Source organism: Cervus canadensis, chromosome 8, assembly GCF_019320065.1.
Source record: "Cervus canadensis isolate Bull #8, Minnesota chromosome 8, ASM1932006v1, whole genome shotgun sequence".
NCBI lineage: Eukaryota > Metazoa > Chordata > Mammalia > Artiodactyla > Cervidae > Cervus > Cervus canadensis.
In genome coordinates this window covers 44,530,479-44,545,329 of record NC_057393.1, presented here as the reverse complement: position 1 = coordinate 44,545,329, position 14,851 = coordinate 44,530,479, and the positions used below count along the sequence as shown (strand labels likewise).

The following is a 14,851-nucleotide window of genomic DNA, read 5'->3' as shown; positions in this document are numbered from 1 at the left end:
AAGAACAAGATATCAATTTAATTCACACTTTGACCTTCAGATTCCCCTTGGCTATGCAGGGTTTACTGTATGCAACCCCATCTCTAGTTTTTCATCACTGGCAGAGATGGCTCTGGAATAAGACCACAGGAGGATGTCCCTCAAAAAGGAAAAGAATCACTGAGAGGTTGTGAATTTACCAATTTACCAATTATCTTTTATATGTGAAATATCTGAGATTGTCTTTATATCTAGGCTTTTATAAAACTGAACAGATGTCATCTGATAATTCAGTTCTGGGCCAGGTCTCATGCACAGAACAATGCATATATTTACAGAAGTTGTTTCTTCTTCAACACCTTTTAACTGATTATTTGTACATATAAAAGGAGCAAAAGTGAATGCCTTCCATGTAATGTCAATTTCACAAGTATGATGCTTAAAAAGAAATGTTTTCACTGTATGATGTTACTTGAAACCAGTGGGTAAATATATTTGTATGGCATTTTATTCTAACTCCATTGATTTACTGGGATGTACTGAGAGTATGTCTATAAACCCCTACAGTATAAATCCACAAATTTATTATTTTAGGAAATAAATCTATAATATTTCCAGCAACCTATATATCAAAAAATTTCATACATGTTCTAATAGTAACCAGTGTTTTATTTTAACTCCTCATTTGACTTACTTTCTCCAATTAAGAGTACTTCTATATTTCTGAAAAATACACAATAGAATGTAGTATTTTCCACAAGTTCTATCTTCTTTCAGTTCAGTTCAGTTACTCAGTCATGTCCAACTCTTTGCAACACCATGGACTGAAGCATGCCAGACCTCCCTGTCCATCACCAACTCTCAGAGCCCACTCAAATTCATGTACATTGAGCCAATGATGCCATCTAACCATCTCATCCTCTGTCATCCCCTTCTCCTCTAGCCTTCAGTCTTTCCCAGCATCAGAGTGTTTTCAAATGAGTCACTTCTTTGCATCAAGTGTCCAGAGTATTGGAGTTTCAGCTTCAGCATCAATCCTTCCAATGAATATTGAGGACTGATTTCCTTTAGGATGGACTGGTTGGCTCCAGGCAACCAGAGTCCAAGGCACTCTCAAGAGTCTTCTCCAACACCATAGTTCAAAAGCATCCATTCTTTGGCACTCAGCTTTCTTTATAGTCCAACTCACATCCATACATGACTATTGGAAAAACCATAGCTTTGACTAGATGGACCTTTGTTGGCAAAGTAATGTCTCTGCATTTTAGTACGCTATGTAGGTTTGTCATAACTTCTCTACCAAGGAGCAAGGGTCTTTTAATTTCATGGCTGCAGTCACCATCTGCAGTGATTTTGGAGCCCAAGAAAAAGTCTGTCACTGTTTCCATTTTCCCCATCTATTTGCCATGAAATGATGGGGCCAGATGCCATGATATTGGTTTTCTGAATGTTGAGTTTTAAGCCAACTTTTTCCCTCTCCTCTTTCACATTCATCATGAGGCTCTTTAGTTCCTCTTCACTTTCTGCCATTAAAGTAGTTCATCTGCATACCGAGGTTGTTGATATTTCTCCCAGCAATCTTGATTCCAGCTTGTGCTTCATCCAGCCTGGCATTTTGCATGTTATACTCTGCATATAAGTTAAATAAGCAGGGTAGCGATATGCAGCCTTGATGTACTCCTTTCCTGATTTAGAACCAGTCTGTAGTTCCATGTTCGGTTGCTTCTTGACCTGCATACAGGTCAAACCGGATATGGGAAGAGTGAACATTGACATTTTAAGAATCAGTGAACCAAAATGGACTGAAATGGGTGAATTTAACTCAGATAACCATTATATCTACTTCTGTGGGCAAGAATCCCTTAGAAGAAATGCAGTAGCCATCATAGTCAACCAAAGAGTCCAAAATGCAGTACTTGGATACAATCTCAAAAATGACAGAATAATCTCTGTTTGTTTCCAAGGTACACTATTCAATTCAAGGTACACTATTCAAATTTCACAGTAATCCAAGTCTATGCCCGAACCAGTGATGCTGAAGAAGCTGAAGTTGAATGGTTTCATGATGACCTACAAGACCTTCTATCTTCTTTAGGGAGCCTTATTTTACCACTGAATTTGTACTTTTAATATCCTTTAATCTCTTTGCAAAAAAAATCTTGGATAATTTTCTGTACATCACACTGCTCCTGTATAACTTAAATAAAATAAAATATATGATAGGGTGTAATAGTCTGCAAAAAACAAGAAGTAATATTCAAATTCCTCATGTTTATAGATATCACCCAACCTTTGCTTTTTGCAAACAGTTTAGTGGAAAGCTCCACAAAGTATGCACTGCTTTTAATTATTAGTCGAGTCATAGAGTAACTGATCTTGTCTTGCAATTGCAATTTAGACTGCTTAACAAGGAAAATCTTGTCTTATTTTTCATCACCAAAAAGATTCATTTCATTAATTATAGATAAGAACATTCTATCTATCTGTTATCAGAATGAGAGAGAGAGAAATAAACAAAGACTGAAGGGGATACATTTACAACAGTGTTTTGGGTACTAGGAATATAAGCATTGGGATCATATATCTTCTAGGAACATACATTTTAGTGTAGTGAGACAGAAAATTAAAATTTCCATAAATAAGATAATTTCAGGCACTGATACATACATGCTGAAGACAGCATACAGTGAGTAATATGAGTGAAAATGAATGAAGGGGTTTGTTGGCTAGAGTAGTCAAAGGAAGGCTTCTTTGAAGAAGGTCATCTGAATTGAGACCTGAGTAATAAAATGGAAGGCTAAAGAAATTGCAAATATAAAAAAGCTGAAAACAGAAAAGTTCGGCACATTTTTATAAAAGAAGCACTGTGGAAAACCTCTATCTTACTGCTTCAGGAACATTTTAGTTTCAGTATTCTCCTTCAAGTGTACTTTGATGGAGGTTTGGAGTTAATTCTCACAGTTTGGCAGTGGTTTAGTCCCTAAGATATGTCCAATTCTTTGCAGTCCCATGGACTGTAGCCCACCAGGTTCCTCTATCCAGGAGATTTTCCCGGCAAGAATACTGGAGTGGGTTACAATTTTCTTCTCCAGTGACTTTTCTGACTCAGGGATAATACCTAGATCTCCTGCATTGCAGGTGAATTCTTTACTGACTGAAACACCAAGGTAGCCCAATTCTCATGGTGTATAGATAGATAGATTATATATTTTATGCGCTTATATTAATTATTTCTGTCAAGGTCCAGCCAGAGAAACAGAGCTCATGTTGTGGTTAAATTAAAGGAATTTAATACAGGGAGCTAGTCACAAATGGATTGGAAGTGAAACAAGGGAAGGGGATGCAACTCAGAATGGAGAAAACATCAGGAAACTTCTAACATGAATAATTCTCCCTCTGTGTTCAATCTTGAATTCTACAATTATCTGTTGAACATTTATTCATGCTATATGCCGAGAGAAACACCAAAATGAATGAACCATGGCACTTATGCTCTAGAATCTGAGTCATAAAACATACAAGTGATCTGAAATAGGAACACCTGTCCTGTGGGTTTTCAAAGAAATAAAGGGTCAATTCCAGCTGGAGATTCAGGAATAAACTTAAAATAGGAGGTGACATTTGAGCAGAATCTTAAACTATTTTGATATGGAGAGCTCATGTTGGGAACAGCATGGATAAAGGGCTGGATCTGGGGAGATATAGGTGTTTAACAGTGAACGATAAGCATTTTAGTTTGGCTAGAGCAGTATATAATGGAAGTATCGGGAAACAGGAGGGAAAGACAGTAAACCGTAGCCAAATCTTGAAAAACCTTTGCATTCCAAGCTTCAGAATATAGACTTCAGAAATCAAGCCATGGGTTGCAAACCATGACCCACAGATCAAATCTGGACTGATGTTTGTTTTTGTTAGGCTCATGAGAAAAGATTTTTTTTTCAAACAGATAAACAATTGCAATCTATCTGATGATAAAGAACACTCATTTTGAACCCCAATTAAGTAAAATCTTATCTTCTCCCTAAAGAGCATTCCATTATTCTCCTTAGAGTCATATTACCAAAAAGTGCTCTTATTATTATATATTAAATTTTGTCAAGAAAAAATGTTTAAAAAAATCAGAAGAATAAAGCGAGATATTCTAGAGTTCAGGGAATGAGAAAAATAGTGATGGAAGGGACAGTCAGATAAGGAAGTGAGAAAAAGTGGCCTTACTCATCCATAATGATATAAAATCAAAGAACTCCAAAAGGCAAGGAGTTAGAGTCAGATTTTTATTCAAACTGAATCACTTGTTGCTCAAGGTTTTTGACAGATTTTATAATAGTTGGAAGTGGAAATGCTCAGACGTGTCTGACTCTTTGCAACCCCATGGACTGTAACCCACCGGGCTCCAAGTTCCTCTGTCCATGGAATTTTTCAAGTAAGAATATTGGAGTGGGTTGTCATTTCCTACTCCAGGGGATCTTCCCAACCCAGGAGTAAAATCCATATCTCCTGCACTGGCAAAAGGATTCTTTACCACTGCACCACTTGTGGTAGCTGAATAGTCATCTATTTGGCTATGCCGGGTGTTAGTTGAGGCATGCAGGACCTAGTTGCCCAACCAGGGATTGAACCCAGGCCCCCGACACTGGCAACATAGAATCTTAGCTTCTAGACCACTGGGAAAGTCCCCAGAGTTTCACAGAAGTGGTGTTCTGAAAATTAAATATATAGAATCAGGGACAAGTACAATATCAATGAACATTATTCTACTTCCTATGTCTTTTTTTTTTTTTCTGTTTCCTTTCAGTAAGTACCTGTGAATTAATTGATTAGGATAACCAGTTCAAATATTTTCTAAGTAAACAGCTGACCATCTGATTCCCCATTTCTTAAAAAAAAGTACTTAATTATCAATTTCCTTGTTCTCTATTAGAGCATTGCTGGAGAGTTCAAATGTTTTTCTAATTGAAACTCCACTTTTTCCCCATATTTAGCTACAAGCCTACTTGTTGCTGTGTTGGTTCATTAGCTAATTGAATTCAGTAGAAAAGTAACATATATATTTAGCTAAGTTGTGTGGTCATTAATGTCATACACTTCCTTTCTAGTTTGAATACTTTACTTTTGACTGATATTTTTGGATAGAAACAGCAATAGGATTCTAAAGGGCTTCTTACGTGGCTCAGTGGTAATGAATCTGCCTGCCAAGCAGGACACAGATTCCATCCCTTGGTCTGGACGTTCCCTTCAAGAAGGAAATGGCAAACTCCTCCAGGATTCTTACCTGGGAAATGCTGTAAATAGAGGAGTCTGGTGGGCTACAATCCATGGGGTCGCAAAGTCAGACACAACTTAGTGACTAAACAACAACAAAGGATTCTGAAAGTGAGCTGCTCAATCATTCAAATTTTGATATTTGGAAATATTTTATCACAAAAGTACAATCATAGTTTTCAACAATAAGAATCAAAAGAACACCTAAGGATGCCCTATTTCATGAGTTGACCAGTGCAATGTAGGTTCAAATGCAATACAAAGAGTTGTCTTACTAAAGTTACAAAGCAAGTAATATGAGATTGCTACATCCATTGAGACATTGCCCATCTCTCTGTTTTAAAATATGGAGAAAGAAATACAGGTCAGGAAGTGGGGTAAATTGCCAGAGAGGGTTGGAAGAGTGTTATTATTATTATTATTTTGCATAAATCTTTATTATACATTAAAAAAAATCCTGAGTTTGTTGTTTTTTTTTTCCAAAATGAAGATAACCTAAAACTATTCTCACACATATCATGATTATAGTTGTTTTCTGAGATCAAACCCAACAACTGCAACTGTTTTCTTTTTTTTTAATCAAATGCTTCTTGTGCAACTGTAATGGTATCCACATTTTGAAAAATGTCAGTAGTGGAAAATAAGTACATTCTATGTAGAAGACATACCTGCTACTAAAGCAGGAATGGGAGAGAAAAAACTATTACGTTGAACTTCTGGAGAAAAATTGGAAAGTTTTGTGAATGCTTCCTGAGACCCTGTGGGCAAATATCAAGAATACCATTTGGGAAAGATTTATGAAGCATCTATCAGTGCCCTGCAGGCATCCGCATCCAGAGTTATCAACAGCTCCCCTGTTGTGGTTTAAAGTAGTAGTCTTTACTGCAGGGACAAAATAGATGTCTGAAAACAGGCTGGGTCATACTTTTTCAAGCATTAAAACTAAATGTCTCACTTCGTGCTTCCACAAAAAGAGCTAAATTCTTCCGGAGTCCTTCTTATGCTGGGGGTTTAAATGTCACTAATGGTTTAGTTTGTGGGGAAGCTCCTATTTTATTTGTGACTCAGGCACTACCTGTATGAGTTGGGTAAGAATGCATGGGAAACTGTGATCTAGGCTGTTGCTATGTATGCATTGCCAAGTGTCATATACTAGTTAGTGAGGCAGACATAAGCCCACCAAGCCTATCTATCAAAAAATAAAACTTTATAAAGCATTAGAACCTTATTGTATTAATATTAGTGTATCCTGATGAACATTTCCATTTTTTGTCCAAATTTCTTTTTATAAATGTTCTATATGTCAAGAAGAGACCCACCTAATCTTTATAAGTTCCTCTCATTACTGGTTAAGTAACACAGAATGACCTTGGGCATTTTTGGCAACAAGAGATGCTTCTTTTTCTTCACCCAACTTTTAATAACAAGAAACAGATCAAAAGTATATGGTATTTTGTTTTCCAAACCAACATCCAATAGGATAACTTCAGCCTTATCAATTCCTGTCAATGGAATTCTCCAGGCAAGAATAGTAGTGTGGGTGGCCATTCCCTTTTCCAGGGCGTCTTCCCAACCCAAGGATTGAATCTGGATCTCCTGCACTGCAGGTGAATTCTTTACCATCTAAGCCACCAGAGAAGCCAGTTACTATTAGTAGTAACTATTATATGCCATGCTAAATTGCCTCAGTCGTGTCGGACTCTTTGTGACGCTATGGACTGTAGCGTGCCAGGCTCCTCTCTCCATGGGATTCTCCAGACAAGAATACTGAAGTGGGTTGCTGTGCCCTCCTTCAGGGGATCTTCCCAATCCAGGGATCAAACCCACGTCTACTGCGACTCCCACATTGTAGACAAATTATTTACAACTGAGCCATTGGGGAAGCCCCATCATATAATAGTATATTAATATGCTAACTGTAAAGGATACAGTGTGTAGTTTAGTTTTATAAGACATATTCAAAAATTCAGGAAAATGCAATAATTATTTTTATATACTTATATAGAATAAAGGTCTAATCAATATCTGAAATTAATATAAAAACACTGAATTAATTCCATTTATTTTTTAAATCTTATTTTTTTCTAATTCTAAATATTTTTTTCTGGTGTGCCCAACTCCCAATAAAACTTATCACCAGTATTGTTTTTCTAAAATTTGTCTCTTTCTTTGAAATTTCCTATCAGATTTATTTTGCTATAATCATTTTACTCACAAAATTCATTCAATAGCCACAGTTTTCTCATTGAGTAAATGGTATTTGAGTATCTGCAATGTATAAGACACAAAGTAAGGCACTAACAGTGAAAGAAATAATAATGATCCTTCTGTTTATGTTACTACTACCAGAAAAAAAATTATGCATAAGTAAGACATTTAAAAATTAATATTTAGTATTAACCTGAGATAGTCACTGCAAAGGACTGCAAAAGTTACATTTTTAAGCCAAGAAATGGTCTTAAGATTAAATTGATGTGAAATTAATTGATACAATTTGATGTAAATTAATGTTGCTATTATACACCTAGAAGGCTGAATTAGTATTCATACTACATTTTGGAGCACAGTTTCAGACTTTGGTCTTTCCAGCTGTGATGGCAGCGTGCTTTCCTCTGCACTTCACTGCTCTATAATGTACAATGAAGTCAGACTTCTGAGCAATAGACTGCTGAAGGTTAAAGCTATAGCCAGGACCATAGTGAGGAAAGAACAATTACATTTCTATTTGGAAAAGTTAGAAAAGAGGTTTTCTCTTGGTGTGTTAATCTTATTCATAAGTGAAAACATAGTTTTATCTAACACCTCTTTTATCTTCTTATTTTCCTGCTCATAAACCTATAGTGGGAAGGTCTGGATTGAAATGGCAGGTAGCTTTAGGTACTGGATTTATCTTTACCTATGACCATGCTGAAATATTTGTAAAAACATAAAAAGAGATAAGAAGTGGCACCAACACTGGAAACAAAGAACCTAAGTCAGATTTGTGCAACAACAACTATAAGATTGCTGCTGTTTTGAAATAAAGAGTGAAAAACCCCACAGACATAAAAATAGAAATTCAGGTTCCCACCACAGAAATATGGGAACTTCACAGTCATAAAGGCACCAAGCAATGAAAACACTGGTTGAGATACATGTGAATCCCAAGAAATATTCTAGAGCATTGAAGGAGAAGAATATTTTATATTCAAGATAAAAAGAAAAAAAATGTTATTAAGAACAGATATTAAAAGAAACATGTTATCTATTTTAAACCTTTGAATTTCAAATAAAAATAAAAAATAAAATATATAAATCATGAGATTAAAGGTTAAATAAAGCTATTGATAGAGTAGAAAGTAGAAATGCAATAATAAAACTAATTTCAGGAACCATTTCTCTGTCACAAGTAATGGGGTTTGAGAGTATTTTAACCGTGGCAGAACTTCTTTCAGAATCGGAGCCAATCCTCCCAAACTATGTTGCTGCTTTTCAACTAATTTATGGAATGTTCTAAATCCTTTGTTGTCATTTCAACAATTTTCATACCATCTTCACCAGGGATAGATTCCATCTTAAGAAACCACTTTCTTTGCTTATCCATAAGAAGCAACTCTTCATTTGTTGTAGCTGGTTTAATCTTCTATCCAGACCACTAAAACTTTCCTCATGTTAGCAATAAGAATGTTTTGCTTTTTAATCATTCATGTGTTCACAAAATTAACATTTTGAGTTTCCTTCAAGAACTTTTCCTTTGCATTCACGACATGGCTAGCTGTTTGGCCGAAGAAACCTTGCTTCCAACCTATCTTGGCTTTCCACCTTCACTAAGTGTAATCATTTCTATCTTTTGTTCTGAAGTGAGAGACTGCCATTCTTCCTTCTACTTGAACACTTAGAGTCCATTGTAGGGTTATTAAATGGCCTAAGTTCAACAGTGTTGTGTATCACAGAATTAGGAGGCCCAGGATGAGTGAGAAAGACCAGGGAACAAAGAGTTGTGGAGCAATCAGAACACATATACCATTTATTAATTAAGTTGCACCATCTACTATATGGGCACAGTTCGTGGTGTTCCAAAACAGCTGCAATAGTAACATTAAAGATTATTGATTGTGGATCACTATAACAAACATAGTGATAATGAAAATGTCTGAATTACTGTGAGGATTACCAAAATATGTTACAGAGACAAAAAGTGAACAAATGATTTTGGAAAAATGGTTCTGATAGACTTGTTTGACACGGGTTTGCTTCAAAGTTCCAATTTGTAAAAGATGCACTGTCTGTGAAGTACATGAGCCAAAGTGCCATAGAATGAGATATGCCTGTACCCAGAAAATTTCTGATTTACTATTTTATTTTAAGATACAAGCAAATTTCAGTAAGACCAATAAAGAAAAACCGTAAAGGAACCAAACACTAGATAGAGCTCAGATTTCTGATCCATAGAAACAAAACTGGATAAAAATAGAGTCAAGTTTGTGAACAGAGAAAGTTTGTGAAAAGGAGACCCTAATGTTCAGTCAATACTTTTCATTCGGCCATTAGCATTCTCATATATACAAGTATTCACATTTTCTCACTGAAAAAAATATTCAAGGACATATGTCAGTTGACTGGTCAATAAAAATAAAGATTTTAAAAATAAGTAAATCATGATATAAGTATTTATTTATGTGTATTAAAATAAAAAAATAAAATATAAATATAAATCAATGAAAATTTAATTTAATATTTATAAATATATATGCAACTGAATGTAGGAATATAAAATAATTCTTAAAGGAAATGAAAAATGAAAAAAAATTAGTGTAGTTCTCAATTCTCAAATTTTATAAAAAAGTGTAGCATTTTTGTAGTATGTGTGTGTGTGTGTGTTTAGGACTGGGAAGTAGATTTATGACAAATTAGAGATTTGTCACAAACCTGCTTGTCAATGCAGGTGACGTAAAAGATGTGGGTTTGATGCCTGGTTCAGGAATATCCCCTGGAGAAAAGCATGGCAAACCACTACAATATTCTTGCCTGGAGAATCCCATGGACAGAAAAGCCTGGTAGGCTACAGTCCATAGGGTTTCACATAGTTAGACATGACTGAAGTGACTTAGCATGCGAAGTAATATAAGCAACTTCGATGTACAACTATACAGCATAATTATAACATTAGTGGAGGTTGCATCATTGCAAATTGTGTTTTTGAAAAGCAGATGTATTGGTTTAGAACAGTGGTATAACGTGGGGTAAAAATAATCAACAAACTTTAGATATGCAAAGTGGTGAAATATCACTGTGGAAATAGACAGATAGATAGATGCTAGGTATATAGATAATTCTGATAGAAAATACCTCAAACTAGTAACAGTGGTTATTAGCAGATTGTAGAGTTTTAAATATTATTTGTTTCTGTGATAACATAAAAAGTTGAAAGTAATCGACTTGGCCCATGCCTCCCACCTTGTTAATACATTTTAAAAATATTCACAAGGAGGAGAATATTTCAAAATATATGACACTTTTTCAAATAATTTGATATTTTTGACATTTGAAAAGAGCAAAACTAATTAAAGAAAAACAGAAACGGTGGTTTAGGATCTTAAGGAAGACATCGAGTATATATATATCTATATGAGAGTATTGTGGACACCTTAGATTTGTTTGTCCTGTCTATGTTAGTTAACATATAGTAAACAGACAAGAATCTGGCTCAGTTCAGTTAAGTTCAGTCGTTCAGTCGTGTCCAACTTTTTGCAACCCCATGGACGACAGCATGGCAGGCCTCCCTGTCCATCACCAACTCCCAGAGTTTACTCAAACTCATGTCCATCAAGTCGGTGATACCATCCAACTATCTCATCCTCTGTCATCCCTTTCTCCTCCTACCTTCAATCTTTCCCAATATCAGGCTCTTTTCCAATGAGTCAGCTCTTCACATCAGATGGCCAAAGTATTGGAGTTTCAGCTTCAACATCAGTCCTTCCAATGAATATTCAGGACTGATTTCCTTTAGGATGGACTGGTTGGATCTCCTTGCTGTCCAAGGGACTCTCAAGAGTCTTCTCCAACACCATAGTTCAAAGGCATCAATTCTCCGGTGCTCAGCTTTCTTCATAGTCCAACTCTCACATCCATACATGACCACTGGAAAAACCATAGCCTTGACTAGACAGACCTTTGTTGGCAAAGTAATGTCTCTGCTTTTTTAATATACTGTCTAGGTTGGTCATAACTTTTCTTCCAAGGAGTAAGCATGTTTCAATTTCATAGCTTCAGTCACCATCTGCAGTGATTTAGGAGCCCCCAAAAATAAAGTCTGCCACTGTTTCCCCACCTATTTGCCATGAAGTGATGGGACAGGATGCCATGATCTTAGTTTTCTGAATGTTGAGCTTTAAGCCAACTTTTTCACTCTCCTCTTTCACTTTCATCAAGAGGTTCTGGAAACTAGCTAAATATTTTCAAAAACTTCTGAGAAAATGGTGTACTTAAATATAATAAGAGATGAGAATAACAATATCCACAAATTGACTTTGCCATTGATGTTAGTATTTGTGTAATGAATTTTCTTTCATGTAGTCTAACTTTTTTGTTAAGGGAAGAGTATAACAAATTTAAATTCCGGTTGGATATTTAAGTAGATTTTTATGAAAGGTATTGAAAAGAGAAGTTTCTAAGTACAAAGAGCACATCAAATTTAATGAAAGTAATTTAATAATAAATGATAATTTCAATTATTTAGGTATTAAAGGATATAATTTATTAAAATTTCAAATCAGTTAATTATCAGTGCTAGAATATATTTATAGTTGATGGTGAAGTTTTTACAATTTTAACATAACTATTCTCTTTCTAAATGCTATAAAATTATTCAATTAAAATACAGACCACAAAACTAAGCAATGATGAGTCCAGTATCATATACATAGAAGGGTGAATGTTAGAATCAGTCAAAATTAAGAATTATAATTAAAGATAATAAGCCAGAGATACTAGTCATTCTATGAGCTCAGTTTACCTTTCCAAAGTTGTCTCTGAATATATTTGTTTTTATTTTTGCTACCATACCAGGGAAAACTGTCTATAGATCATTCTTGGAGATTTTTATAATATCTTGATTTAATTTTAAACACTTAAGCTATTTCAGTATAATATTATATGTATGTTACTCATGTGAATATATCACTCAAATGCTGAGTTGAAGGATATTTAAATTTTAAACAGGGTCTGTTATCTGCATCTCAAGTCTGAAGATTTTACTAAGTAGGGAGTGAAAGAAAAATTGTGGGTCTTTCCTGGTGGCTCAGTTGGTAAAGAATCTGCCTGCAATGCAGGAGACTTGAATTCAATCCCTGGGTTGGATAGATACCCTGGAGCAGGGCAATGGCAACCCACTCCAGTATTCTTTCCTGGAGAATCTCCAAGGACAGAGGAGCTTGGTAGGTTGCAGTTTATGGGGTCGCAAAGAGTCAGACACGACTGAGCGACTAAGCACAGCATGACACAGAGCACATTGGGTGAGAACAACAGTGGTCAAATGGATTTAATGTAGTAATTTTGATATTGATTTAACATTTTCATGGTTCTAAATCCACATTAAAAAAATGAATGGAATGTAAGTTATCCCTGGCTTCCCAGAAGGCACAGTGATAAAGAATCCACCTGGCTATGTAGGAGATTTAAGAGAGGTGGGTTTGATCCTTGGGTCAGGAAGATTTCCTGGAGAAAAAAATGACAACCCACTCCAATATTCTTGCCTGGAGAATCCCATGGACAGAGAAGCCTGGTAGGCTACAGTCCATGCAGTCACAGAGAGTCAAACATGACTGGGCATGTGCACACATACACACAAGTTATCCCCACAAAGAGCTCTTTATTTTTAGGAAAATATTGATAGTATTTAGACCACTGAGAGCCCATTAGAGAAAATGATTTGGACAGAGCCTCTAAGAAGTATATGAGCTCTAAATTATTGGTCAATGGTTACCTTCCATTATTAAAATGCCTATAAACCTAATGTAACTTAATAACATAACATTAAGTTTTGTGCATAATAATTAATATCATTGCTTTTTTTTTTTTCACTTAGAATGCCACAACTATACATTTCTGCCGAGATTAGAAACTACAGATTTTGTACAAGAGTGCATGATACATGTCAAGGTTATGTTAGTTGAGAAGAAATAATATATAAGAACATTGCAGTGATTCCTTAGAATGTGTATGAGATACTGAGGCACACTCTATTTCCATTCAGAATTACCACTTATATATTTGGACTGAGAGTTCCACAAACTTAAAGCAGTATTTTCTAAACTATGTTCTAAGGGTGTTAGTTCAAGAAGATGTTAATAAGTAATTCTAGAAAATGTACAAATAATGCCCCTTTCTTAGACAGTTGTTAGGCAAACTAATACACTTAAATCTCTGAAACAAGTAGTAGAATGAATTAACATTTTTAAAATGTTATTTAATATGGTGTTTCCCAAACCTATCTCTGCAGAGTAAATGTTTGTCCTCCCAGCATACCTATTATAATCTAGCACAGGGTTAGCAAACTACATCCTATTCACCATCTGTTTTTGTAAATAAAGTATTATTGCAACACAGTCATGTCTACTGGCTGCTTTTCTGTTACAATGGCAGACTTGAGTAGCTATAGCAGAGACTGCATGGCCAGCAAAGCCTAAGCATATTTATTACCTGGTCCTGATAGCAAAACTTGATGCCACTGGACATCAGAAATGCATTATATCTTTAAACAGAATATTCTTAAAGATAAGAATATAATATGTATAGTTATATATAATATGTATATAAGTTACATGTATATATATGTACATGATACATATTAAGTTTAACTATATGAAACATACAATTGATTTCTATTGACTTAAAACATAAAATTTTAAAACATTTATTTTAATATAACTTATGTGAAAATTTAAGTCATCATTTAAGGAGAAAAGAATATAAATATATTTACAAATCTTGTCTAAAGCCAAAAACAAATACTATACCTGATAACCTTATATGTTTGATTAAATTATTTAGGAAAGATTCAAAATTTATTAATATACTTCTTCCTTGCTCTCCTTTTAAGAAAAATTTGTGATATAAAGCTCTATGTACAAAGTTACTAAGTCTTTTCATTTGACTTTGAAGACATCTTGCTCCCCTTTCAGATTAAAAAATTAACTAATTTGTGGTGTTAAATTACACATTTTGAAATTTAACTTTACTCATTCAGGTGTTATCTAGCTGTCTAGACAACAATATCTGAGTGTCAATTCTCTCTTAGGGAATAAAACTGAGCTAAACTCTCTGATTTTTTTTTTTCCAGGAAGAACTGAACCCCATCATTGTTACGCCACCCATCCAAGCCATTGATCAGGACCGGAATATCCAGCCACCATCAGACAGGCCAGGCATCCTCTATTCCATCCTTGTTGGTTTGTATCTTCTAACATTTTACATTCTCAACTATAGCTTTAAAATTGTGTAGGAAAAAAAAAGTTTCAATTTTTTTTAAAGTTTAATAACAAAGATTTTATTTTTAGAAATTTTATTGAAATTATTTTTATATATAAATAAATTGTAAAAATAACCATTTAAAAATATTTTTCCCTTAGAA

At 34.8% G+C, this 14,851-nt stretch overlaps 1 protein-coding gene across 1 annotated transcript in view; it reads left to right on the top strand.

The window, feature by feature from the left end:
* PCDH15 (protocadherin related 15) overlaps positions 1-14,851 on the top strand; it is a 1,286,954-nt gene that overhangs the window by 911,264 nt on the left and 360,839 nt on the right. The window contains exon 11 of the mRNA XM_043476181.1: positions 14,561-14,669. Coding sequence (XP_043332116.1) covers positions 14,561-14,669 — 109 coding nt within the window. The remainder of the gene's footprint in view (positions 1-14,560; positions 14,670-14,851) is intronic.